The sequence below is a fragment of the Brachyistius frenatus genome, unplaced genomic scaffold (assembly GCF_029030835.1).
Source record: "Brachyistius frenatus isolate BFR_SWC_R1_liver_20210118 unplaced genomic scaffold, ASM2903083v1 Contig_61, whole genome shotgun sequence".
NCBI lineage: Eukaryota > Metazoa > Chordata > Actinopteri > Embiotocidae > Brachyistius > Brachyistius frenatus.
Window position 1 is genome coordinate 1,317,076 of NW_027210660.1, and position 23,570 is coordinate 1,340,645.

General features: G+C 43.4%; 4 protein-coding genes across 6 annotated transcripts in view; all 4 read right to left on the reverse strand.

The window, feature by feature from the left end:
- Positions 1-1,876: 1,876 nt before the first annotated feature.
- Positions 1,877-5,565, reverse strand: LOC138625300 (RNA-binding protein MEX3B). The gene is made up of 3 exons (XM_069706123.1): positions 5,055-5,565; positions 3,273-3,514; positions 1,877-3,165 (listed from the first exon to the last, which is right to left on the reverse strand). The coding sequence occupies exons 1-3, from the start codon at positions 5,563-5,565 to the stop codon at positions 1,921-1,923; spliced, it is 1,998 nt and encodes a 665-aa protein (XP_069562224.1). The 3' UTR covers positions 1,877-1,920.
- A 3,383-nt stretch (positions 5,566-8,948) lies between these two features.
- On the reverse strand, positions 8,949-16,474 carry mbd3a (methyl-CpG binding domain protein 3a). 2 transcript variants are annotated; one of them, XM_069706125.1, is made up of 8 exons: positions 16,386-16,474; positions 14,636-14,901; positions 13,135-13,294; positions 11,339-11,476; positions 10,920-11,010; positions 10,643-10,820; positions 9,666-9,821; positions 8,949-9,536 (listed from the first exon to the last, which is right to left on the reverse strand). In XM_069706125.1, the coding sequence occupies exons 2-7, from the start codon at positions 14,647-14,649 to the stop codon at positions 9,671-9,673; spliced, it is 732 nt and encodes a 243-aa protein (XP_069562226.1). In that variant the 5' UTR covers positions 14,650-14,901; positions 16,386-16,474; the 3' UTR covers positions 8,949-9,536; positions 9,666-9,670. The 2 variants fall into 2 exon arrangements, with proteins under 2 accessions (XP_069562226.1, XP_069562225.1); XM_069706124.1 differs by lacking the exons at positions 14,636-14,901; positions 16,386-16,474 and adding an exon at positions 14,022-14,412.
- A 31-nt stretch (positions 16,475-16,505) lies between these two features.
- On the reverse strand, positions 16,506-19,625 carry uqcr11 (ubiquinol-cytochrome c reductase, complex III subunit XI). Its single transcript, XM_069706126.1, has 3 exons — positions 19,505-19,625; positions 18,542-18,672; positions 16,506-16,864 (listed from the first exon to the last, which is right to left on the reverse strand). The coding sequence occupies exons 1-2, from the start codon at positions 19,552-19,554 to the stop codon at positions 18,552-18,554; spliced, it is 171 nt and encodes a 56-aa protein (XP_069562227.1). The 5' UTR covers positions 19,555-19,625; the 3' UTR covers positions 16,506-16,864; positions 18,542-18,551.
- Positions 19,626-20,985: 1,360 nt separating this feature from the next.
- The window catches only part of tcf3a (transcription factor 3a), a 28,336-nt gene continuing 25,751 nt past the window's right edge, over positions 20,986-23,570 (reverse strand). For both annotated transcript variants that reach the window (XM_069706127.1, XM_069706128.1), the window contains exon 20: positions 20,986-23,557. The gene's annotated coding sequence lies outside the window, so the exon portion shown is untranslated. The remainder of the gene's footprint in view (positions 23,558-23,570) is intronic.

The window sequence follows — 23,570 nt, forward strand, 5'->3', positions numbered from 1 at the left end:
CATTCAATGAGCTGATTCTACGCGTGTTCAAAAAAAAAAAGGGGCCGCGAACGGCAACCGTCACGCCGACCGGCCCCCGAATCAGACGTACGGTGTTGACAAACACCCGAGAGGCAGTTTACTGCAAAGTCACACCGGACGACGACAAAAGACGCGAAACTGGATGTTACCGCCTCATTGGAGTTACTCGATGTTATGAAACACGGGACGAGTCTCAAACAGCCCCCCCCCCCCCTCCCACCACGGTGCACTACGTTTGGCCAGGAGTGCGGCGCTGTGTGGGAACAACAGTGTGTCATCCGAGAGCGCCATACAGCTTCGCTGTGAGTAAGGGGCGGAAGACCGAAACCTAAAACAGTAAGAGCCGTTTATGTGTTGTTGTTGTTTTTTTAGAGGGGCTGGAGAGGGAGGGGGGGTTTACAGTGCATGAAAAAAACAAAAAAAAACAAAAATTGAATCGAGCCCCTTGTTATTGTTTCATGTGGGAGGAGCAGCCGTCTCTCCTTGTTGGACAACATTCTCGTGTGACATCAGAAAAGCCCTGTCTTATTCCTGGAGTTCAAAACGAGTCCGTTAGCCACACAACTGACAGTCAAGAGTCAAAAAAAAAAAAAAAAAAAAAAAAAACTGGTAGAAAACACGAAGTACGCGGATCGTGGCGTAACGGACACGGGACACCTAGTGTGGAGGGATCAGAGGGAGCTGGAGGAGGCGGGGCACATACCACACCTTCTCACGGTGAGGACACACGGGACGACGTGAAGAACAGGATGAGTGGGCATTATTCTCACACAGGGGGGAGAGAGAGAGAGAGAGAGAGAGAGAGAGGGAGATGTAAAGGGGATTGTCAGGCAGCCTAAACACAAGAGTCCTGACCTCAGACACGTTCCTTCAGTATCACTGATGGTACGTTTCTCACTTATTTAAAAAAAAAAAAAAAAAGGATAATTAATGTGAATCGATGCACCAGCCGCCTTTGAAATGTGGCGCCGAACTGAGTCGTCTGTCAATAGCATTCAGTTGGCTTGCTTACTGAAGGCTACATTTTGTGTGGCATCGATAGACAGGAAGTCATCCTTAAAGGAGGTCCCTCGGGTGTGTTGTTCTGCTAAGTGCCGAACAACATGTGGACCTTTGAATAAAAAATTTAAAAAAAATTAAATTAAATAAAAAAAAATTACTAAAAAATACGTTCCAAAGCTTGCAGGAAAAAGAGAAACCGTGTCGCAGACGACAGCGTGAGTGAGAGGCGGAGGAGGAGGAGAAAGCCATTTGTTGGAACAGGTTGCGTCCTGTCGGGAACATTAAAATTAGAGGAGTAGAAAAGTGCAGGCCTCGTTGACAGCTTCATCGAAAAATATCTGTTAAGTACAAAAGTGTCAAAAGGAAAGGCTGTGAGACAGAGAGAGAGAGAGAGAGAGAGAGAGAGAGAGAGAGAGAGAGAGAGAGAGAGAGAGAGAGAGAGAGAGAGAGAGAGACAGAGACAGAGAGAGAAGGCAGAAATCTGAAGAAGCCAGAATGAAAGAAATGTGGAGACGGACCTGCAGCCAGCTGTGCCAGCTGCTCCGGGTCAAAATGAAGGCCTGAAGAGAGATAAGACACTAGTTTCCTTCCATAAGTTCACCACCGAGAGACTGTCTGAGCCCCAACTGTCTGCAGACCAGCTTCAAATTAACTTCACTCTGAAAATAAGTCATTGTCATTATTATTATTATTATTATTATTCGTCAGCAATAAATCAACATCCTTGTAGTATCATCATCTCTATTAATGCATTTATTATGGTCCATCATGTGTGTGTGAAGGTTATTAGTGTGAATCCTTCCATTGTCTCTGCACAGCTGGTGCCCTTCCTGCCCCCCCTCCCTCCCCCCCTCCCATCCCATACTCTCCCCCTCCCGTCCCTCCTTGTCGAGGGCATTAGGAGAAGATGCGGATGCACTGTGTGGTGGGAGTGTGGCAGACGGGGCACTCCGGCTCAGCCGACTGGCAGATTTGCCCGGCGCACTCCATGCAGAACAGGTTGTGGCCACAAGGCACCAGGGCCGCTGTCACCTCGCTCTCGAAACACACAAAGCAGTCCCTGTTGACGCCGGGGCTGACGCCGACCAGACCTGCGACCACGGGGCCGGAGCTGCCTTTCAGCCGGCTCAGCATCCCGGAGCTGAGGCCGCCCACGCCGCCGCCGCCGCCGCCCTCGGAGTCAGTGGGCGAGCCGCCGGGCAGGGAGGAGGCCGAGCAGGAGGAGTAGCCGGTCGACGAGCCGCCGGAGCTCGAGCTGGACGCTCCGGAGAAGGAGCCGCCGGCGCTGCCCGACTGCAGCCAGGAGAGAGTGCTGAGGGGGTCGCTCTGAGCACGGCGGGCCAGCGGGTGATCCAGAGGGCCCACGCCGGTGTCCTGAGGCAGAGTTGGAGACAATCGTGGAGTGATGGCGCCGCCGCTGAGGCCGCTGCTGTTGCGGCGTAGAGGCTGCTGCTGCTGCTGGGAGGAGGAGGAGGAGGAGCCAGATGCCTTATTGCCTGTTCCACCGTTGACAAAAGGTGCCCAGATGTTAGAAGCACTGAACTCGAAGCCCAGATCATCTGAGGATGGCAGTCCGGGGGTGGAGTCGCCCCCAAAAGTGAATCCCCCTCCAGCACTGCTGGAGCCTGTGCTAAACGGGCTAGTGGGGCTGCCCCCCTCGTTGGCCTTTCGGGCGGAGCTGAAGTTGTCTGCGCTGCTCATCCCGCCATTGTGCGTGTGATAGGCGACTGAGGAGGACACCTTCCGGCTGGAGGAGTGGTGCATGGCCATGGGAATGGGAGGAGGGGGCGGGGAGGGCGGAGGAGGAGGGGGAGCTGAATGGTGGCCCGTAGCCCGAGACCAAAGAGATGCCCCCAGCCCTCCGCTCAAGGAGGCGAGGCCTTCTAGACTGACATCAGTGCCGTTGGTGTGGAAGTCATTGTCTCCCTGCAGGTCTACAAAGGTTCCAGTTCGCAGGGTGATGTGGGTCTCAATCTCCTCTCTCGCTCGGTCCACGTTCTCCGGCATCCCAGTCACCTCAAACACCGGGTCTTTCTCTCGACTGGGCGTCACGATGTAGGTGTGGGTCTGCTGCTGGATGCGCTTGATTGTTGCTCCCTTCGGTCCAACAACTAAGCCGACTACTCTGTAGGGAACTCGCACCTGGGTCAATGACAAGACACTTTACTGTAAAGAGACAATAACAGTGAAACGCAAACGGCCAAAAAGTCCTTCGCTTCCTGGGAGAATGCGACAATAACACACCGTACCTGTATGGTGGTCTGTCCGGGTAGGTGTGGCGGTCCGGGCAGAGATCCTCCTCCCCCGGGCCCTCCAGCTTTGCAGCGGGACGCCCGGATCATAGAGAAATGCTCGGCCGCAGATACGATTTCCCGCTTGGCCATCTCCACGTCCTCCCTGCGTCCCGTCACAATGAACACGGGCTCCTCACCTCGGACTGGAGTCTTTATGTAAGTGTTTGTTTTGGCACGCAAGGCCTTAATCTTACAACCTGGAAAGATCCAAAAGCACACAAACGTCAGTTTTACACACCTAGAAAACAGCCATACATGCAAGTGTAACTATTGTTATATGCACAGACAAGTAATGTCTGACGCAATAATCCCGCAATACACTTGATTTTTAGGTTTACGGGCAGTTTGTTGCGTTTCTAACACTGCTCTCATTGATATTAATGGTTTGGCCAAAATATTAGAAACAACCGTCGAACAGCACCACAAACTGCAGCCTGCATGGTTAACTATAAACAAACGCTTTACAACCACCATGGAGGTGGGATTTGTTGCAGAACACTAGTTGTGCCTAAATAAATGCCAACTTAAACATACAAACAAGCAGGCATTTTTAAAATATGCCTAATGATTTATAATGCTTGGTTCGATCACATTAAGCTGACCGAATCTGCAAAAACACTCCGGGACGTCAGCAGCACACGTTGTTTACTAATGGCTTGTATTTTTTATTTTTTTTTATTATTATTTTTAGTCAATCGCAACTGCTAATTCTGTCAAAACAGCAGATCGGTGGAAGGGCTGGCAGCAGGGATACGGGACGTTCATGAAACCCATGTGGGCCCAAACATGAGATGAATGGCTGCTGCACTGCTGGTGTCATCTCATGTTGCTCCAGCAGCGTCCACACTGTGCTCTTGTCTCTTTAAATGCGGACGCGTCACTCCCGGCGACCAATAGGACGCGCGGAGCGTGATGTCATTCTGGGAAGCAGAAAGCATGGCTTTTTCAAACAAAGAGAACAATGCCATAACGCCACCGCGACTGCCGACGGGAAGAACAAACCTACAACGGGAGTCCGTCTCAAGTGTGGGACACGTGCTGATTTATATTTAAAAAAATAATAATAATAATAATCCAAAAAAACAACGAGAAAGAAAAATGACTGTGCGTGAAGCGGAGCGGCTCGTCAGCGAGCAGCAGCATCGGCAGACGGAGCTGGGTGCAGGGCGTAACACCGCCCAGTCCCCTGTTTGTGCGCCTGTTTCAGCCTAAAAATCGTCGTATTGGCGCCAATAATAAACGCTCGCAAACACGTATACGAGTTAAACGTGGGGATTCGTGTGCTCCGAGGGTCTGCGGTGTGTAAAATCAGCACATTTGGCCGTATTTCCTTTGTCTGCTGCGGGCTCCTAGACATGTCCAGACTCCCGACAATCTGCCGCTTTGTCTGACCCTGTCCCACCCCTCCCCCTTCCTCCTACTCATAACCCCCTCCGCCCCCCCCCCCAATTCACTCTCTGTCAAGGCATTGTCTAAATACTGATAAAACAGCCACGTAAATACCACGCGTGTCATTATAAACGTTGGGGGGGGGGGGGGTATCCGCATTATGCTGCTATTTAAAAAAAAAAGAAAAAAGAGCCAAACAAGCGAGCAGAGCAGCTCACAGGTAAAAGTTCAGAGACCCTCTTCTCACCAGGCAGTCACCCAAACAAAGAGCCTCCGGGGCTGCACGCTGCCTCCCAACACAAGCTCCCCACAAACATAAACACACAATTAAACACCGCGCACTCTTACCTTGTCTGCCCACTATCTCGGCCACATGTTCAGAGCTGGGGACAGGCACGCATTCAGTCATGTTGACACTTCTTTTCCTGCTGCAGAGGACGGAGCTTTGTTCCCCGTGAAGCATGGAGTGCGAACCGGCCATGTGGTACCCGCCTGAGCCGTAGTACTCCGGGGACGGAGAGCAGGACGTCGGCGAGTCCCGGGACCCGCTGGGATGCTCCAGCATCTGTAGATCCACGTAGCCCCCTCCGCCCACGCCGTTGCAGCAGCTCTCGGTGCCCGGACCCTGGGTCCCATCCAGGGTGTCGACCAGACCGCCGCCTCCGTTACCGCCGCCCCCACAGTCCACCTTCTCCAGGGCCATGAGTGACAGCTGGTCCAGGGCGAAGCGGAGCGCCTCTTGGTGGTCCTCCTCCCGGGTCTCCTGGTCTGTCTCTCGGGGCAGACCGACCCCGTTGTGCTGGCTGCTGATCACCACGTCGTGGTCCATAATCTCGGGGTGGAATAAAGGGCTAGGCATAGTCTCCCCGTGGATCTCACATCAGACCACGGATGCCTGTTTGTTTGGAGGGAGCTCACCCTCTAACACACACACACACACACACACACACACACACACACACACACACAACAACAACAACAACAACAAAAAAGAAAGAAAAAAAAAAAAAAAAAAAGGGGGGAAAACAACACAAAATCAGGTGTTTGTTTTTCATGAAAACACACAAAAGCAGCGTGGAGAGGAGCTCCTGATCACTCATCGATACCAGCATGCATTAATAGTCCCGAGTTGAGCGCCTCGCTTTGTCTGTTGTTGCTTCTCGTCTGACAACTGAAAGCATCCACAGGGTTGTTCAGGATAAATAAAGCATGTCCGCCTGAACACCGCTGGATTAAAAAAAAAAAAAAAAAAAAAGTACTTTCCCATGAAGACACCAACCTTTGCGGTAATAACGTCAGCCCCCCCCAAAAAATAAAAAAAATAAAAATAAAAAATAAAAAATTCCGGGTGAAATGATCGAATTAAAAAAAAAAAAAACAGCAGATAAAAATTAGAGAATATAAATTAAAAAAAAAATGTTGTTAGCTTTCAAGCGGCGGGCTAACACCGCTAGCTCCAGAGAGTCGGCTCTCAGTCACGTTGTCGACCCCCTTTGTTTGGGAGCACCGCGGCTAGCTGCTAGCTGCTAGCTCTGTTCTGACAGTCGAACTTGTGCTCAACATTCAAAGGCTGCCGTGTTGTTTTTTAAAAACAACACCACGAAACGAGTGCGGAAAACCACGTTAACTTACTTTTCCTCAGGCTTTGTCGACGAGGTCCTGTCTTCGCTTTTGTCGCCCGGTTCTTGAAGGGGTGGGGGGGGGGGGGAAGAGCCGCCAGGAGCAGGAGCAAGGAGGAGGAGGGAGGAGGAGGAGGAGATCGGCGGTGCCTTGTGTGTGTGCCGTGCGGCGCTAGGAGCTAGCGGGTCGGCTAACTAGCGAGCTAAATGGGGGGGCGTAGGAGAGGAGGAGGAGAAAAAAAGAAAAAAAAAAAAAACGGTTTTAAAAAAAACGAAAAGAGGGCTTTGTTGTCGCTTCTCTTTCTGGAGAGTCAAAGCATGTCCACGGGAAGGGTCCCCCCCCTCCTCGGTGTCTTCGCTCTGTCGTATCGGTCAGGGGAGTCCGCGGCTGAAACCCAACGTTGAGCGGCTCCCTTCGGTTCAAAAACACACACACGGCTGCTTCTTCTTCTTCTTCTTCTTCTTCTTCTTCTTCTTCGGCTGTGAGCTGCTGCCTGACCCCGGTCGGTCCGCCGCCTTTGTCTCGCCAGGCGCACGCCGCTCCGTCTCCCGCACACGGCGCTGACGTCACCCGCGACACAACAATGGGTTCAAAGGCCACATGCAGCAGAGAGAGAGAGAGAGAGAGAGAGAGAGAGCATCAACACACAGTCACCGATGCCGCTACCGTCTCAGCCATTGTGTCTGCCGGTCTGTAAAGGGCGCTGCATTTCTTTGATGCAGTTTTTTTTTTTTTTTTTTTTTTTGCATCCTGACTATTAATGCACTGATGCATGTTAAAAAAAAAAAAAAAAAAAAAAAAAAGTGGTCATGGCTGGGCGTGTTCATCATGGCTACCAATGAGGTGTACGGGGGGGAAGGGGGGTGGTCCATCAACAGCACTGAAGGATGCTCACGCTCTCTCTGTCTGTGTGGCTGCATTTGTTTGTTTTCTAGGTTAATAAAAATGAACACTAAAAGAAGTCAGATTGGGTGCAGCGAGAGGTCTTTTTAAAAAAATAATAAAAAATGATATACTTTAAAATAGTCAAGATACCTCCTTATATCGTATGACAGAAATCATTTAAAGAAGAGGTTTATATTTTTTCATATTTATCTCAAAACAATGCTTCTGATATGGGCGATATGGAAAAACATCAAATATCATGGTATTTTTGACCAAATATCTCTATAAATACTGCGATGATAATGTAAAGAAGACTATTGGTCCTTTTTACAAAATATTTACATAATTCAATTTATTTATTTTTTTTAAATAATCATCAGTAGTGTGGATGCAATTACTAAGTGCTAAAGGCAAATAAAAGAACAGCTAGACCAACCTAGTAAGTTCAGAAAATGACATCGGTTTACTGAAATACAGCATTTAAGACCAGGAAAAATAGCAATAATGTCATAAGATAATATTAACGATATCCAAAATATAAGATATCTAGTCTCATATTATTATACAATAAAATATTCATTGGCAAGTATTTTAAATGCCTGTAAATGTTCCTTATATCCACACCGGCCGTGAATAAATCCCTCCCTAAAATGATTCATTGTCGTGCCAAATTCCTCCTTTGTTTCCTCAGACAGTGCATCCTTGCAGATTTTCAGTGGAGGGACCATGATTGTTGGACAAAGTCTCATATGAGCTTCAGCTGAAGGAGGATTATGTATTTTGACTTCCTTATTCTAACCAGAAAGAGGTCATCACAGCTAATGTGTGGACAACAGCAACAATCACAGGCTATTAACTCTTTCAGTGTACACAGTTGAAACTAGAATTACTGCCTTGTTGTTGTCTTCCTCCACCAACGAGTCACATTGCAGTTCACATCCACGTCTGTTCCTGACTTATATGTAGTGAAGACTGAAGAAGTTTGTCCAATAAATCTGATAGAATAGAGAATAGATAAGAGTCATGACAGCAGACAATGACTCAAATATGGATGTCGCTGCAAAGAAGCAACACATTCTAAAACATGGATGTTTCTCACGCACATTCAAGAGCACAGATCTTTACAATCCCGACAGTTTGAAGGTGGACACCCAAGATCAGTTTCCCCAAGTCAGCATTTGACCACGTGAAATGTGGTCACACTCTCACCTTCTGTTCCCGAGTTATGGTGTTGAACAAATGTCCAGAAAACAGTTTTTCGCAGGACATTATGCGAAATCAGTCACAGTGAAGTTGACCTTTGAACTTTTGGATATCAAATGTCATCGGTCATTTGATCCTTTTAGAAATCTGTGTGAGTATTTTTTCACGAGGTCACGGGCACCTTTACTATCCTTGTGTCCAAGTGAACGTTTGTGCCACATGTAATGAAATTCCCTCAAGGCGTTCCTGAGATAAAGTTCACAAACAGGCCAGATGGACAACGCAAAAACAGTAAAAGAAGATTAATCCTTTCAGAAAAAAAAAAAAGACCTTCACTTCACTAGTAATCATATAAGAGCTTCATTTATTTGTCAGTGGCCATGAACAAAAATCTTGCAATGAGGTCCAGTACATCAGTGTTTGTTTTTGTATTTTCTGAGGGTACGCACCTTTTCCGTTACTGTCCAAACCTAAATGTAGTCGGCAAATCAATACTGACGTGTCTTTTGTCAACACAAATACCATGACGTCCACTTGAAAAACATGTAAACCGAGTTTATTGAGAATAAAAAATACAACTATGAACCGTAAAACCTTTAATTGTGGAGTTATTCACAGCCACAGGAGAGCTGTGTGCACTTTCCTATGCTCCCAGACATTACACACACTACCTACAGTGTCAGTGAAATATAAAGCAGTATGTAGAACAGTTAATAACAAACACTCGAAAATAAACATTGTAACACACACACACACACACACACACACACACACACACGTCATTCACATACATATGGTTTGAGTTTTTCGACACTGAGCTTAAACAGCTGTTCACTAAATGTAACACTGCAGTGTACAGAGCACCGTCTGCAGCTGCCGTACGTTAGTAGAGGTAAAACTGAAACTCAAAGCACCCTTTCAGGATTACACTGTTGCATGTACAAAAAAAAAAAAAAAAAAAAAAAAAAAAAAAAAGAAGACAACAGTCTTTGTTTATGTTAACAAAATCTGCAGAATGTCTGCATTTAAAGTCTGTTTCCATTTAAGTGTATACAAATCTTCATAGAGCCATTTCTTTGAATATTGAAAAGACTTTACCAGCAAACTTCATGTCAAACAAGCCTGTGGGAGAGAAGAGAAAGAGACACGTTACTTCTTCAGGAAAGTACTGCAGTTTATAATGGTATAAGAAATCAAAGTCTTGCAATAGAAATTGGGCGATACTAGAATCATGACTGTGTTTCGGTGTACCTTGGCTATAATTCCTCCTTGTCCTCCTGCTCAACCTTCCCCTCTACTTTGTCGGCAGCAGCGTCTGCAGCGGTGTCGTCTATATGAGCCAGCATATCAGCCATCAGGGCTTCCTCGAGCCGCCTCCTCACATTCTGCACCAGGTCCTCCTGCTTCCTGGGGAGCACCGACACAGACAAATGCTTAAACTAATGGTGTGACGACTTTCATGGCTCAAAAGTTCAAAATGATTTAGTTTCATCATCCTCACACAGAGAAATTGGTAGAACATGAAATCACAGATCTTCTAATGGCCAGAGCACCAAGTGACGATCAGTCCAGTGAATCCTGTGTGCTTCCAACTTACATTGCAGACACAGATTTCACAATTAATACACGTGATGCCGGAGTCCATCAATGCCTTTTTGTGAAATGGTTGTTGAGCACAATGGATTTAGTGCATTTTTATGATACATATACAAAAGGGCAACAAAAATGTTGTAAGACTGTTCCTGTTGCGCTAACGGGGGAGCATCACCGTGAGGTGCACGGAGCCGGGGGAAGCTATAACTTCCTGAGTAAGTACAACCCCGTTATCAAAAAAAGTTGGGATGCTGTGTAAAATGTAAATAAAAAACCAAATGCAATCATTTTTAAATCACATAACCCATATTTAATTGCAAATACAACATATCAAATGTTGAAACTGAGAAATGTTATTGTTTTATGAAAAATGTATGCTCATTTTTAATTTGATGCCAGCAACACCTCTCAAAAAAGTTGGGACAGGGTTATGTCGCTTGATGAACATCGCCACCGTAGCAACATGCGTTTTTGTGACCACTGGTCCGGACGCATCGGCGATTTCACCATGGACATGAGCAGAGAGCAAAATATTGGCTTTAAAACGAAGCCACCAGCAATGTGTTCATGCTATTGGCAATATCCTACAGTGAGGAAACCATTGCCGTGTCGGGTGTGATGTGTGAACGTCTTACCGGATGTCATCATCAGTCACCACGAAGGCTTTGCAGAGCGGCTGTGCCGTGTTGAGCCAGACTCCAGGGTTCTTCTCCACGGCGGCAGTGAGCTGTCCAGTGATGGGGGCGGGGCTGGTGTGCAGGGCGCTGGCGATGGCAGAGAGCAGCGTTTTGTCTGAACACGCAGGCCCGACACCTGCCGAGAGAAAAAAACGGATCGGCACGGGTCAACCCCGTGGGAAACGACGACTTAAAACCTTTGCACGGCGGGCGTGCTTTTTAAGGTTACACTCACCCTGTAGGCCTTTGGGAAGATCCATCGTCTTCACCAGCTCCTCTGCAATATCAAACGCATTCAAGCCGCTCAACTTCCTCTCCCAGAACAGCTAACGATTGAAGCAAAACAAAGAAGAGGAAGATATTTGTTAAGTTTTTGGGCACAATTTCTCCAAACTGAACATTGTGATATACAGTACACTGTGTGTGTGTGTGTGTGTGTGTGTGTGTGCGTGCGTGCGAGTGTGTGAGTGAGTGTGTGTGTGTGTCTGTCTGTCTGTGAACCGAGTAAATTAACATGACTGCCGAACTTGAGGTTTGATATTGATCAGTTGGGTGGAAATTATTTAAAAGATAAATACTTCACCGATGAAGCTAAAAAAAAAAGAAGAAAAAAGAAGAGACAAACTAAAATGTCTTCTCTGCCCTCTGACTTACTTGTTTTGGTTGGTCCACGGCCTTCTGAGGGTCTGTCTTCACTTTGTTGTTGGGATGATTTGTTATCTTGGTCACTGGCTGTTTGAAGATGGATGCTGTCTGTCGAACTGGTAGTGTGGTGTTTAAATCAGGCTTGGCCTTTAGGAGACAACATCGTGAGAAATGGGACAAAATCAGAACCAGCTTTCACCCGTTTTCTACCGTAAAACTTCACAGAATAAGACATTTGTGAGAAGTCACTGTACAGGGCTACACAGAAGTTGTACTATTGCTTGATGATTGATCGCGTTTAAAAGTACAGAACAGGAGCTACTGTTGCATCCGTTGTTTAATGCTCTGGAGAGTGAGGGGAACTACATCAAATAATGAATGGGAAGATTATGATGATCCAATAATAGTTATGAAGATAAAATATCTCCTTAAGTGTAACAGCAGAGAGAAAGAGCTGTAATGATGTCGATTCTACAAAGCACTGATTAACACTTGTCATACAGTCAACGGTCAACCGTAACAATATGTCTGTGGGGGAGGTTTACCATTGAGGGAGGCAGCAATACAGTCGATATTAAACTCTCAAGTATCTTCGGGGTTCAAAATATTACTCCCTATCTGCTAAAGAGTAAATTACATTTAGTGTCCAAATCCTAACTAGAACGTGTTGTTTACACAACAAATGCTGCCACGGCGATTCATCAGTCGCACTGTAAATCCACTATTAAAACATTGTCCTGATATTTTAACTACTTTTCGCCAAAAGGCACTTGGGAGACTCAGACTATGTGAAACAAGGCTGCACTTTGGGATGAGACATAACTTTGCTTTTGGCTAAATTAATTACACAAATTGCTGCAGTTTTGGTTCCACATAGCAGTTTGGATGAGTCCTTAAATGGCAAAGTCTAATCAGAACGTGATTAATTCTGAACTTTTGGCAGATTAGTTTATCTGACCGTGAGAAGATTTAGAGAGAAGACACCTTTCCAAATTCACAGCGCCGATGGGACGCCTGTCGAAAAGACTCGAGACCGAAATCAGTTTTTAATTTAACATTAAAGACTCTTGCTCTATCGAAAAGCAGTGTTTCCCAATGCTTTCCACAGCAGCGCAGCGCTGCATCTGGGTGACGAACACGCAACATAACAATCACACTAGACCGTGGACGCTTTCTCCACTTGGAGCAGCTGACTGGAGCCGGTAGTGAAAGATGACGTTTTACTCGAGTCAACGACAGCTACAATACTGAAGGTGTGATAAAAACCTTTGTCAGAAAAAAAAAGCCGGTAAGTATTTGATCAAACTGCCGATTAAAAAAAGCATAACCTTGTAGAAGCTTCAGTTATGTCCGCAGTGTCCCATCCACTGCCGATTTGTTTCACTCGGTGAGCTGGTGCAACATAATCCAATTGTGAATTGTTATGAACAAGCTTAAAAAAAATTTTTTTATTTTTTTTTAAAAAGGCGGTAGTCCGTCTTGTCTGAGTTTGCCATGCATCTTGAAATTTGGCAGATCCTCGCAAACTTCGCTGCTGTTGTGTTTCTATGCGTTTTTACTACAAAATTGTTTTTTTACTCTGAAAATAATCATTTAAAGATAATAGTCCAACTTTATGCAAAAATGAATCGTTTTTAGTCAAATAACTTTGTATTGTCTCAGGGGACCTTCTGGTATCAAAAGCTGGTGGTTAAAGTGGTTTTACATTACTCCCGCTGCTTGCGTGTGCAAAGAACAGGTTTTAGGAGATATTTTTTTGCCTTTAAGCAAAACTGCGGTTGTTCATACTTCACAAACTCTCTCACCCTTATATGGTGGTTGGTGTCGTAGAGATGCTTGTGCCTGCTGCGCTGCACTTTGGTCAGCAGTGACCGTCCAGCCCGGGAGTCCCTGCCGACAATCCCATCTGCGTGAGCGTTGCTACGGAATATCTGGGGCTTGTTGAGAATACTCTTGATGGGGAGACTAGAGCGGGAAAACAGAAAAACAATGAACACCACAATATCCTTTCCAACAGCCGAGACGTTAAAGCACTTGCAGACACACACACACACACACACGGCTTCTTTAGATGTTCTTCATTTGAACTTTTCCAACCCAAAACGAACCAAGAGCAAAAGAGTACAAAAGCAAATGCATTCATATCATTTTATAAACACAGGTTCACAGGTATTCTTCTGGATAAACTTTCTAACGGGAGGCTGGTCTATGTTTCAGGGTGGGAGTTTTCCGATTCATCGAACTGCCTATGAGTCTTATTTAAAATGAGGATGTCCTGCCCCAGCAGGTGTAATGACAAGAAGATGGGAGATGTTAACCAAACACATCTGTACACACAACCTTCAAAAGGCTCTGCTGCAGTAAAACAGCTGTGAGGGATATTTGTGTTATTTGTGTAGGATGAGCTTTATGGTTGATTTTCGGGCTGCAACTAATATCTATTAATATCTTGATTATTATTATTTTTTGGGGGGGGTTTAATCGATTCGTTTTTTTAATCTGTTAAATGTAAGAAAACGGTGACAATTGTTGATCATCGTTTTCCAAAGCCTAAATTGCAGCGTTGAATGTCTCGTCTCGTCCCGACCGACAGTCAACAAAACAATATGCAGCGCAACATCACGGAGGACGGAAAAGAAAGAAGAAAATACCCACAATTAACTCCCAAAACAAAAGATGCACGCGTCATCACCTGAATAGCTGGCATTTCATTTTCTGTCAAATCAATCGGGAGGATTAATCGACTAATCGGTAAAGCCCGTCTAATTTACCAGGGAGCTTTTTTTTTTTTTTTTTTTTTTTTTGTTGCAAACTGTTCAAACAAGACCTGGCCGCTCTGCACCAGAAACACTTGGAAGGAAGTCGCCGGCGGATAAATGAGCCGCGCCAGCAAGACTTTGCACGCCCGGTGGTCGACGTTGAAGTTGCGAGCAGCTCGCCGCGCCGTGCCTCGGTGCGCCGCCGGCCTGGCCCTGCGCACCGCAACTCAAGCGTGTGTAAACAATGAAACTTAGCGAGCTAATCAAGCTAGCAGCGTCCGGGACGTCAACGTCCCACCGACGAGCGTGTACAAACTACAAGTGTTCACGGCGCGAGTGTCCAAACGTGGTCGACTCAAAGGGCTCGTAAAGGATTTACGTTTTCGCTGGAGTAGCAGCAGTGTAAATGGAAAAAGGAAGAAGAAGGAAAAAAAAAAAAAAAAATCAAGACGTGTTCATTTTGAGTGTTTTCTGAACTGCACATATGCATGCGCGCATTTCCTCAACATTACAACAACTACTTCGACCGCACGTGTAAAAGTCTCACCTTTTTCTTTCCATGGTCCCGGTTGTCTCGAGTCGCTTCGCCCGTCAATCTGGCTTTTTAAAGACAAGAAAGCCAGCTACCTGATTGTTGTTGCAGTCATGAATTTACAGAGTCGGGTTAGCTGTCGATGTTTCGCTGTCTGTCTCACGTCAAGGACCTTTACAACTTTGCGGATCGCTCCGCCGGCCGAGGAACATAATGAGCTCCGTGCATCCATCCGCCACACCTCTGGAAACTAGTGCGAAGCTGCCGCTGCGTGCGCGTGTCTGTGTGGGGAAAGTACGGAGCCAAAAATCGGGGGGGGGAAAAAAAAACACGTTTTGTTCATTGGAAAAAGAAAAGTACTTGATTTCAAGATTAGATTTTTAACTTTTGAAAACATACACCACAAGTGTAAGAAACTTTTTTTTTTTCAACTTTAATATAATTTTAATTCAATTCAAAAATGATTTTGAATAAATAATTTATTTTAAATTTTCCATTTCTTGTATATTATGACATTTGAGCTCATATTTTTTTCAGTTGCAGATTTGATGTTTTCAAATGATTTTAGTTTCAGACTTTTTGCCCCAATTCGGCTCCATAGAAAAAAAGCTAAAGTAATGTCTGTTTACATTTCAGAAAAATATTTTTTTTACATACTGCCTATAAACTCTCGTAAAAACAAGTATGGTAATCACAGCATACAAGTGGAGCAGTACGAGTGTATTACAGGAGCTTGTGCCACATGAACCGACATTAAAATGTTGCTTTAACTTTAGTAGATAAGTAATTTAGTAGATCCTCAAAGCCCCTTTCTGCATAATAAATACTTCTCTGATAATCATACATTTTGCAGCTGATATTCACTGACTTTTTTTTATATAATGTTGTTTCAGGATTGTTTCGATTAATCGAGTCGCTTTACATAAGTGCATTATTGTTTTTACTTAAAGCGATTTTCCTATAGCTGCACTAAGTATGAGGTTTGTGTTAATCCTACTTCATGGCAACATTTAGTTTATATATTAAGTTGAAATATACAATCCAAATAAGAAGCCCCCATGATCTAAAACAAAAACTCAGGGTTGTAACAATAATCTCTCCCAAACTACCAGGCTATTATCTTAATACCAATAATAACTGAGTTTAGATCATTTTTTATTATTCTGTAATAAGGCACTGCTGGTGTGGCGTGTGCGTGGTGTCTTGTATTTCATCTCGGCACCGATATTAACAGGTTAAATGGCGACTATGAAAGGGAAACTCAATGACTGACAGCAGCAGCATCTGGAGACATGCCGCTGGGGTGGAGACACAAACACACATGCAAGTGAGCCACAACTGTGCACGCCACGCAGTCTGTGTCCAAGGCCTAACACAAGACTAAAACTGCCTCTTTGTTCAATTGTGGTACATTTCAACAAATCAGATGTAAAAAAATAATAATTTTAAGCCACGAAGGCAGTTTGGGGTCCGATTCACAGCCGGGGAATAATCTTGAACCGGGAAACCGTCCAGGAAATGTTTCCAGATCAACACTTGGCTGGTCTAGACGTGAGACCTGCTGATGTTGGGGGGTGAAAATATTGTGACCAATCAAAAAACTTTGAGACTCTGATTTAAAAAAAGAAAAAGAACTTCAGCATGGAGTCAAAATCTGACCTGCGGAGGAGGCAACACTTGAAAGATTCAATGCAGTCGGCCATTGTTATTGTGCTTGAAGTGTTGCCATAAACGCATAAACACAGACATATGGCGATGTACTGACGTGATTCTTCTGACCGAGGAAAAGCAAACTGGTTCTCAGCAACAGGAACCAGACCTTGGTTTGAGCTGAAAGACAATATTTAAACCACTGCAAGAAAAATAATTGCACACAACCATAACACAGGATAAATCGCACATACTTTACTTCTCTTCAAAACAGAACCAAGAATCAAATTTGACCCACAGAACACAGATGATTCAAATAAATACACGTCCTCAAACCGAGAAGGAAAAGGAAACATTGGATCATCTGTTTTCTTTTTCTTCCATTCCGGTTTTCACTATCGGATGAACGTTGAAATGTCAAACTCCAGTGCATTTCAGTGGATGTTAGTGGTGAACAGTTCAATGTTGACTGAGCTGCTGGATTAGGATGATGGGCCCCTGTGGCATGACATACAGTTGGACCACAGCGCGAGGATACCGGCCGCAGCAGTTCATGTCCATTATGCAGGTCTTCGTGTACAAAACAGCAGCGACCTGACAGGGGAAAGAAAAAGTTGTCATGTTGTACAGAAAGATCAAGATCAGAGCTGGATGGTTAGTGTATTCAGTGGTGACATGTTCAGGAGAGTTAAACATTTCACTTACTCTTTTGGGGTCTAAAAGCGCACAGAAAAATTAAATCAACATCCAACACTGTTCATGGCCTTGCTCAAATATATGTGGATTATACAAAAGTCTAAACATTTGATATTTCCAGTGGTTAAATTATTCAGACCGCCTCATTACAAGCTGCTACATGTGGTTTTAAAACACGCTATGCTTCTTCATTCTGGTCTCCTGACACATCTAATATCTCCGGCTTACTGTCCCTGGATTTCCTTGTCCCTGCTAATTGGAAGTGTTCCCCGAGTGTGTCGCCACCAAAGACACAGTATTAGTCAGGTGACGAGATAAACTCGACATTCAGGCAAAACATACTTTATTTCGCTGTCAGACCAGAGAATCTTCTGATCATCACCATTTTAAAGTGACTGAGCATAATGAGCTCCTTCAGATGTTCAGTACTGTTTTCAATGCCCAGATCAATGAGTGTTTGCACACCACTGGGTAAAAACCTAATGTGAATGAGCGGGAATGATCTACTCAACAACACTGTGTCCAAAGGTCTTTGTACATTTAGTAACCATCTTGGTATCATTACAACAAGCAAATACGGGAAAACAAAACTTGCAACAAACCTACACATGACCCACTTACAGTTCAAATGTGAGAAAAAAACAAACCTTCAACATACAGCGTTTGTTAAAATAGAAAAGCTTGATGTTGCACAACAAACTATACTGCCCATGTTCATTGAATTAAAGGAATGTGTCACAATGCTAAAATGTCTGTTTGATAGTTGTTGTTTTTTTAATATGAATGTAGTTTTCTATTAGATGAACGGTTATGCTACACTGACATACTTGTTAGTAGGTTTCTAATTCTGAAACGGGCCGAAGCTTCACCCACTGGTGCCCGTCGACTCTAAGAGGAGGTCTGCGCCCGTTTCCAATATTTAGACAGCCTGTGTGAGAGTGCTGCTCTTTGGTGTAATTTTGCAGTGTTGCCATGCTGGTAAGCAATACAAAAAAAAAAAAAAACGACCTATGCCCAAGAAATATTGAATCTATGGTGACAGCGTGAACAGCAAAACCAACAACTGGCCTACACATCCATTTGCAGGTAGAAAGCCGTGTGGCTTTTTAAAAATCACATCAGCCCTGTGAATGTGTCAGAGGGGACATGTCAGGAATAATCAATGAATTAGAAAGCATATGAGAGCAAAGGGTTGCCCTGACATATGGTCCTGCATCAACAATGTCATAAACATCTCTGAAACACTCTGTGATCAGCAGGTTGTGTGTCTGTACTTACAGATATACATGAGTACAAAGCATCTTACGTTAAGAAACCACAGCATACCAGAAATGCGAGTCAATTCAAATAACTTGAAGGCCAATGTAGATGTAAAGACGGGAGCCGAGTCGTCCCATATTACATTTGTACAACAGATTGTTGCCTCAAGCTTGTTTCTGGTCTCTCACTTAAAAAAAACAACAACAACAACAACAAAAAAGACACTAAAATAAGCCGAAACAAGAAAAACGTGATCATGCCGTACGCAGCTGTACGGTTATGGTGTTGCGTGGCTTTGCCTTTCATCCGACTAACCTGACTGCGATTATTCGTCCTTCTTGAATTTGCCGTTGATGTAGGGAACATAATCCAAAATCACTCTCCAGTCTGTGACGTAGACCAGAGCTACGCCTCCCGTTGTGCCCCATATGGCCATAGTGGGGATCCTGTGGAGCGAAGAAAACAGTCAAGATCCGTCCATTTGTCTTTCATTTATTGTCTGGATGAATCTGGCCCGAGACATTTACAACCTAAATCAAGCAACTGTACGATAACTCAAAGCTGACCAGGGGAGATGTTTTCTTGCTGTTCTGTCAGCAGGATATTTACTAGTTTAAATAATCAAGCAGCTAACTTTAAGTACCTGTGGACCAGTGCAAGAGAGAAGTGCTAAACCAACTTCAGTTATGCATGGGAAATATTAGCACTGTAAAACTGTGATTGTGGAGGGTTTTTTTTTTTTTTGTATCTTGTGTGAAACCATGAAGGTTTTTTTTTTTTTTTTTTGCAGATTCGTTTTACAACTTCCAAACGTGAAGGGTCGTTTTGTCGTTTTCCATTCATCATCAGTTAAAATGGTCAAACCTTTCATTGACATTACAGCTCTTGTTGCCTGAATTACAGCTGGAATAATGATTCTTCACGTCTTATCGATCGTGAAGACAAAATCCTGTCAGTGAGACGAGTTACTCAGCTGGCTGTTTTACATCTATTCAAACTGTGATTTCAGTAGGAAATTCACAGTTTTGCTTCGAGACCAGGAGGAAAATAAGAGTTACTAAAAGGAAGGATTAACACACACACACTCTCTCTCTTTAGTACATAAAAACCGTCTTCAGTCCAGAGTTCATCTGACAGGCAGCATGTCCCCACAGCAATGACCTCGGCTCGGCTAACAGCTAACGTGAGCGAAGGACACATCACTGAGCTTTCAACCAAAAAGTCTGATTTCTTTCCATTTTCAACCAAAAAATACGACACAGAAAAAAAACGTCTTACCATGATTTTGCAATAGCCACATACTTCTGACCGATCACTTTGCTGATCATTTTGGTGAAGATGTGTCCTCCTGACGTCTCTTTTAAAGACAGAACAACTTCCGAGTTTCGTTTGCGGACTACACCTATTGCGCATGTGCACAGAGTACTTCCGGTTACTCTAAAAATATGAACCCATCACAACAATAAAAAAAAAAAAAAAAAAAAAAATTGAAACAAAGATCAGGGAGGGACTCGCAGCATTATTGCAGGAGGAGGTGTTGGAGCTTCTTTTTTTTTTTTTCCCAAAAAAGAAAACGGTGCCAGGAAGCCATTTCAAAAATGATGCACGAGTCGCAGAAATGATTGATGTTGATGAGTTTAAGCATTTAAACAAACAAGAAAACAGACAACCAACTGTTGGTTTAAATCCTTGCACTATTGTTTAGTTAGTTTTAATTTAATTATTCTATTCAATTTTATTGTATATACTGTGCATTTTCATATTTAATATTTTTACTGTTGTTTTATTGCTTTCCTGTACCTATAATGCTGCTGTAGCGAAAAAAAAAATGTTTTCCCCCTTGTGGGTTTAATAAAGTAACTGTATCTATCTATCTATCTATCCAATTTAAATGTCAAAGATACATTTTTACAAGGTTTTTCATCCAGCTCTTACTGCCATTATAGGAACCATGCCAATCTGTTTTATTGACGGGTCTTTATTTAAATTGCACATACCAATTTATGCACAGCAAATTGGAGGCCAGACATTATTCATTTGTTCCTGGGAGTTGTTTTTACAAAAGTGTTTTTTTAAGTGCTACCTTATGGACATAAGGAGGCGACAATGCGGCTTACGTCTGCCCCCTAGTGGACTAATCAAGCTGTAGTTAATGTACTGCTGGTCTGTCTTTGAAATCACCTCTTCGTGCTTGATCTGTGCAAGTTGTGTGAGCTCAAAAATATGAAGTTCCCTCAACTCAAACATTGTCTCCCAGTCGTCACTGTATGCATGTTTGAGCTTCGCTGTTCAGAACGACTCATGCGCAGCAATTTGATGCTAAAATTAAGTTTTACTAATTATTTTTGCTGAAATTGAGATGTTTCGGACTACACATAAAATCTGAAGCAGGATTTTCTTGACTTCACAACTTGATTTAAAGACCTCCCTGGTTCAATAAAAAAAAAAAAAAAACGTAAGTCTACACAATGCTGCGTGGAAACTAAACACTGAGAATGTCAGAGACTTCTTATATCCAGTAAAGTTTTGAAATTTAAAACAGTTGCATATTCTTAGATCCTTTATTTTAAAGGAGGGAGGTGGTGTTGATTTTAAGAGTTTCTAAGAATGTAATTAATTTATTTGACTCGGAACCCATATCATACACATTATTATTCAGAATATGTTAGCACATCTTCGAGCATGGCTGCAGGACAGATCAAGTGGATCCTGATTTATCCTGTAAAAATAAAAAAAAAAATAATTATGGTTTAAAAAAAAAGACAATAAAAAGGCTAGTTTTGTTATTAAAAATGGCACATTTATTGCTACATTACTGTTATATACACAACAGTTCTCAATATCTACTTTATATATAAAAAATAGGAAACTGGAGGCACTTTGAGGACATAGCCTACATAGATGTTGTCCCCAAACATGTAGCAGGTCGTCTGTTGAGGAGGACAGAAAGGGCCAGTTAAACAAGATCAGGTGCATGTTTTGATACTAGGTTACTGCAGACATATCATGAAGGTACAAGTCTTCAGTAGAGATTTTTCAGATCACAAAGAGACCATATTTTTTCTGGGGAAAAGTGAGAGTAACTGACAAAGAAAACTATATTAGGGGCTTGTCCATGGGGCAAATGACAAATACTGTTACATATCAGTATCAGCTTACAAAGACAAAGCTGATAAGGACATATCATACAGCTGTACATACATATCAATGCACATGCCAGTCTAGGACAAAATTATATTTAACAAACATAAAAGATGAAAATTTTTAAGTACAGTTTTCAGCATCAAAGTTGTAGACCAGGTTATTAGTCAACTTACATCTCATGACACACACACACACACACTGAAGCGGCCGGCGTAACACAGTGTAATTCTTCATTTAGATGTTCTGAGATGCTGACAGATGTCACTGAAATATACATGGTTTTATACATCTGTATAATAATAATAATAATAATAAAAAAAAAAGGTACAACCTATAAACCCATGAATGCAACATCGTCCACCATGTAGCAGAGAAGTATTCAGGCACTGGTGAGTAACCATTATCAAAATTCCCAAAGTCAGGAAAATGACCAAAGCCACCCTTATTGATTTGTTTGATGCTTCATATCATAATGAAACAGCGAGTTGTGTTGCAGATTGTGCAGACCGCCCCTTCTGCTCCTTCCTCAAACTAATCAACAAGCCCATCAGGGAGCTGGACACCAGGGAAGGAGAGGTGGGGGGGGGTGCTCTAAAGAAAAAATATTTAATTTTAAGATGAACGGTCACAAACACCAGAACAATGCAATCACAAGTGGCCTGACAGGTTTGAGTTGGATTAAAAAAAAAAAAAAGAAGACCAATATCACAACATATGATGTTACAGCCAGTTAATTTTGTCATTTCTAACATTTTGAAGCACCTGGCACCAAATAAAACACCTCACTTTGTTCCTGGAATCTAAATTGTGTCGTCTTACACTGTAAACAAAAAGAAAAAAGCATTCCAAATGATAAAAACGAAACTCTTACAACTATGTTACAAAGTACAAAATAAAATAATAAGAATAAAAAAAAAAATAAACCAATGATTAATCAATTCTACAAAAGGAAGATCCTTATAACGGGCGCCGCAGTTGTTCAAAAGGGGTGGGGGAGTGGGGAGGGGAAGGGAGGGGAGGGTAATCAATAAAAACACCAAACGTTCAACACAGAGCAACCAAAACAAGTCAGTCAATGGCAACAGAGCACAATTCTCTAAGGTAGCAGTAACACTCATGATCCCTTTCAATACTCAGTTAATTCTGTCTTCTAGCGAAATGAGATTGACCACAAAACAAATTGTTTTGAGACTTACGATTAGTAAGTTCACCTTGCTGTAACAGCATCTTTATGCATGACTCGATGTGGGCAGGCTGATGCTCAGCGACTGACTTCAACAATGGTGAAGGACGCTCGAGTCCAACGGCAGCCTCACAGAGGGAGGGTTGGGATGTCGGTGTGCACATTTGATTCAACATCACACTTGTGTTTGTGTCCGTGTTGGGTCTCTCTCCGGCAGTCTTTCCATTCCACTTGCATGGCAGTGACAACAACAGATGTACAGGACTGGGAAGAGGTACGACTCTGGGATCCACGATTCAAATGAAGCTAAATTAAACCACTGCGTGTGTGTGAGTCAGTGACTGTGGCATCAATTCAGCCGTTACAATAAATTTAAGAAATACAGCCTGAATTACCAGCATATCAAAAAAAAGAAAAAGAAAAAGAGTCAGCTCTCTGCTTGTTCAGTCAGTGGCTGGATGTCTTCGAGCCTACCTCTGTAATTCAGTCACCACAAGAGAGGATGATCATGATTCTCATCTGACCAAACACTATTCAGGCATGATTAAAACATGGATTTGTTCACTAAAGATTTAAATCCTCCCTCTTTGCTTGTGAAAAACGTAAGACCTCCTTATCTGATGGGAATGCCAATTATTATCCAACGATACAAATACGAACTTTGCTCACACGAGCAGTTGATCCAAAAGTGTTATTTGATCCAAACAAGTTTTGCTCCCAACATGTAAAGCAATTTTACCAAAGTCTTACAAAAACATGATCGTAAGAGTCTCCAAACCAGCGTCCTCAGTTCAAGGTACTGTCACGTCAAGATCAATGAAACTTCTCTTTTTGTATCAGTGTGCTTGTTATACTTGTATCCATCGTCAGGAATGTGGCCACCTGCTTTGTCAGTAATGAGGTGTGTGCGTGTGTGTTTTCCAAAAGTTGATGAACACACACTGAGATGCATGACAATGATAGATTAAGGCCACGTGTTCGAAGGGCTGTACAATCAACAGGAACTGGAGGAGAAAG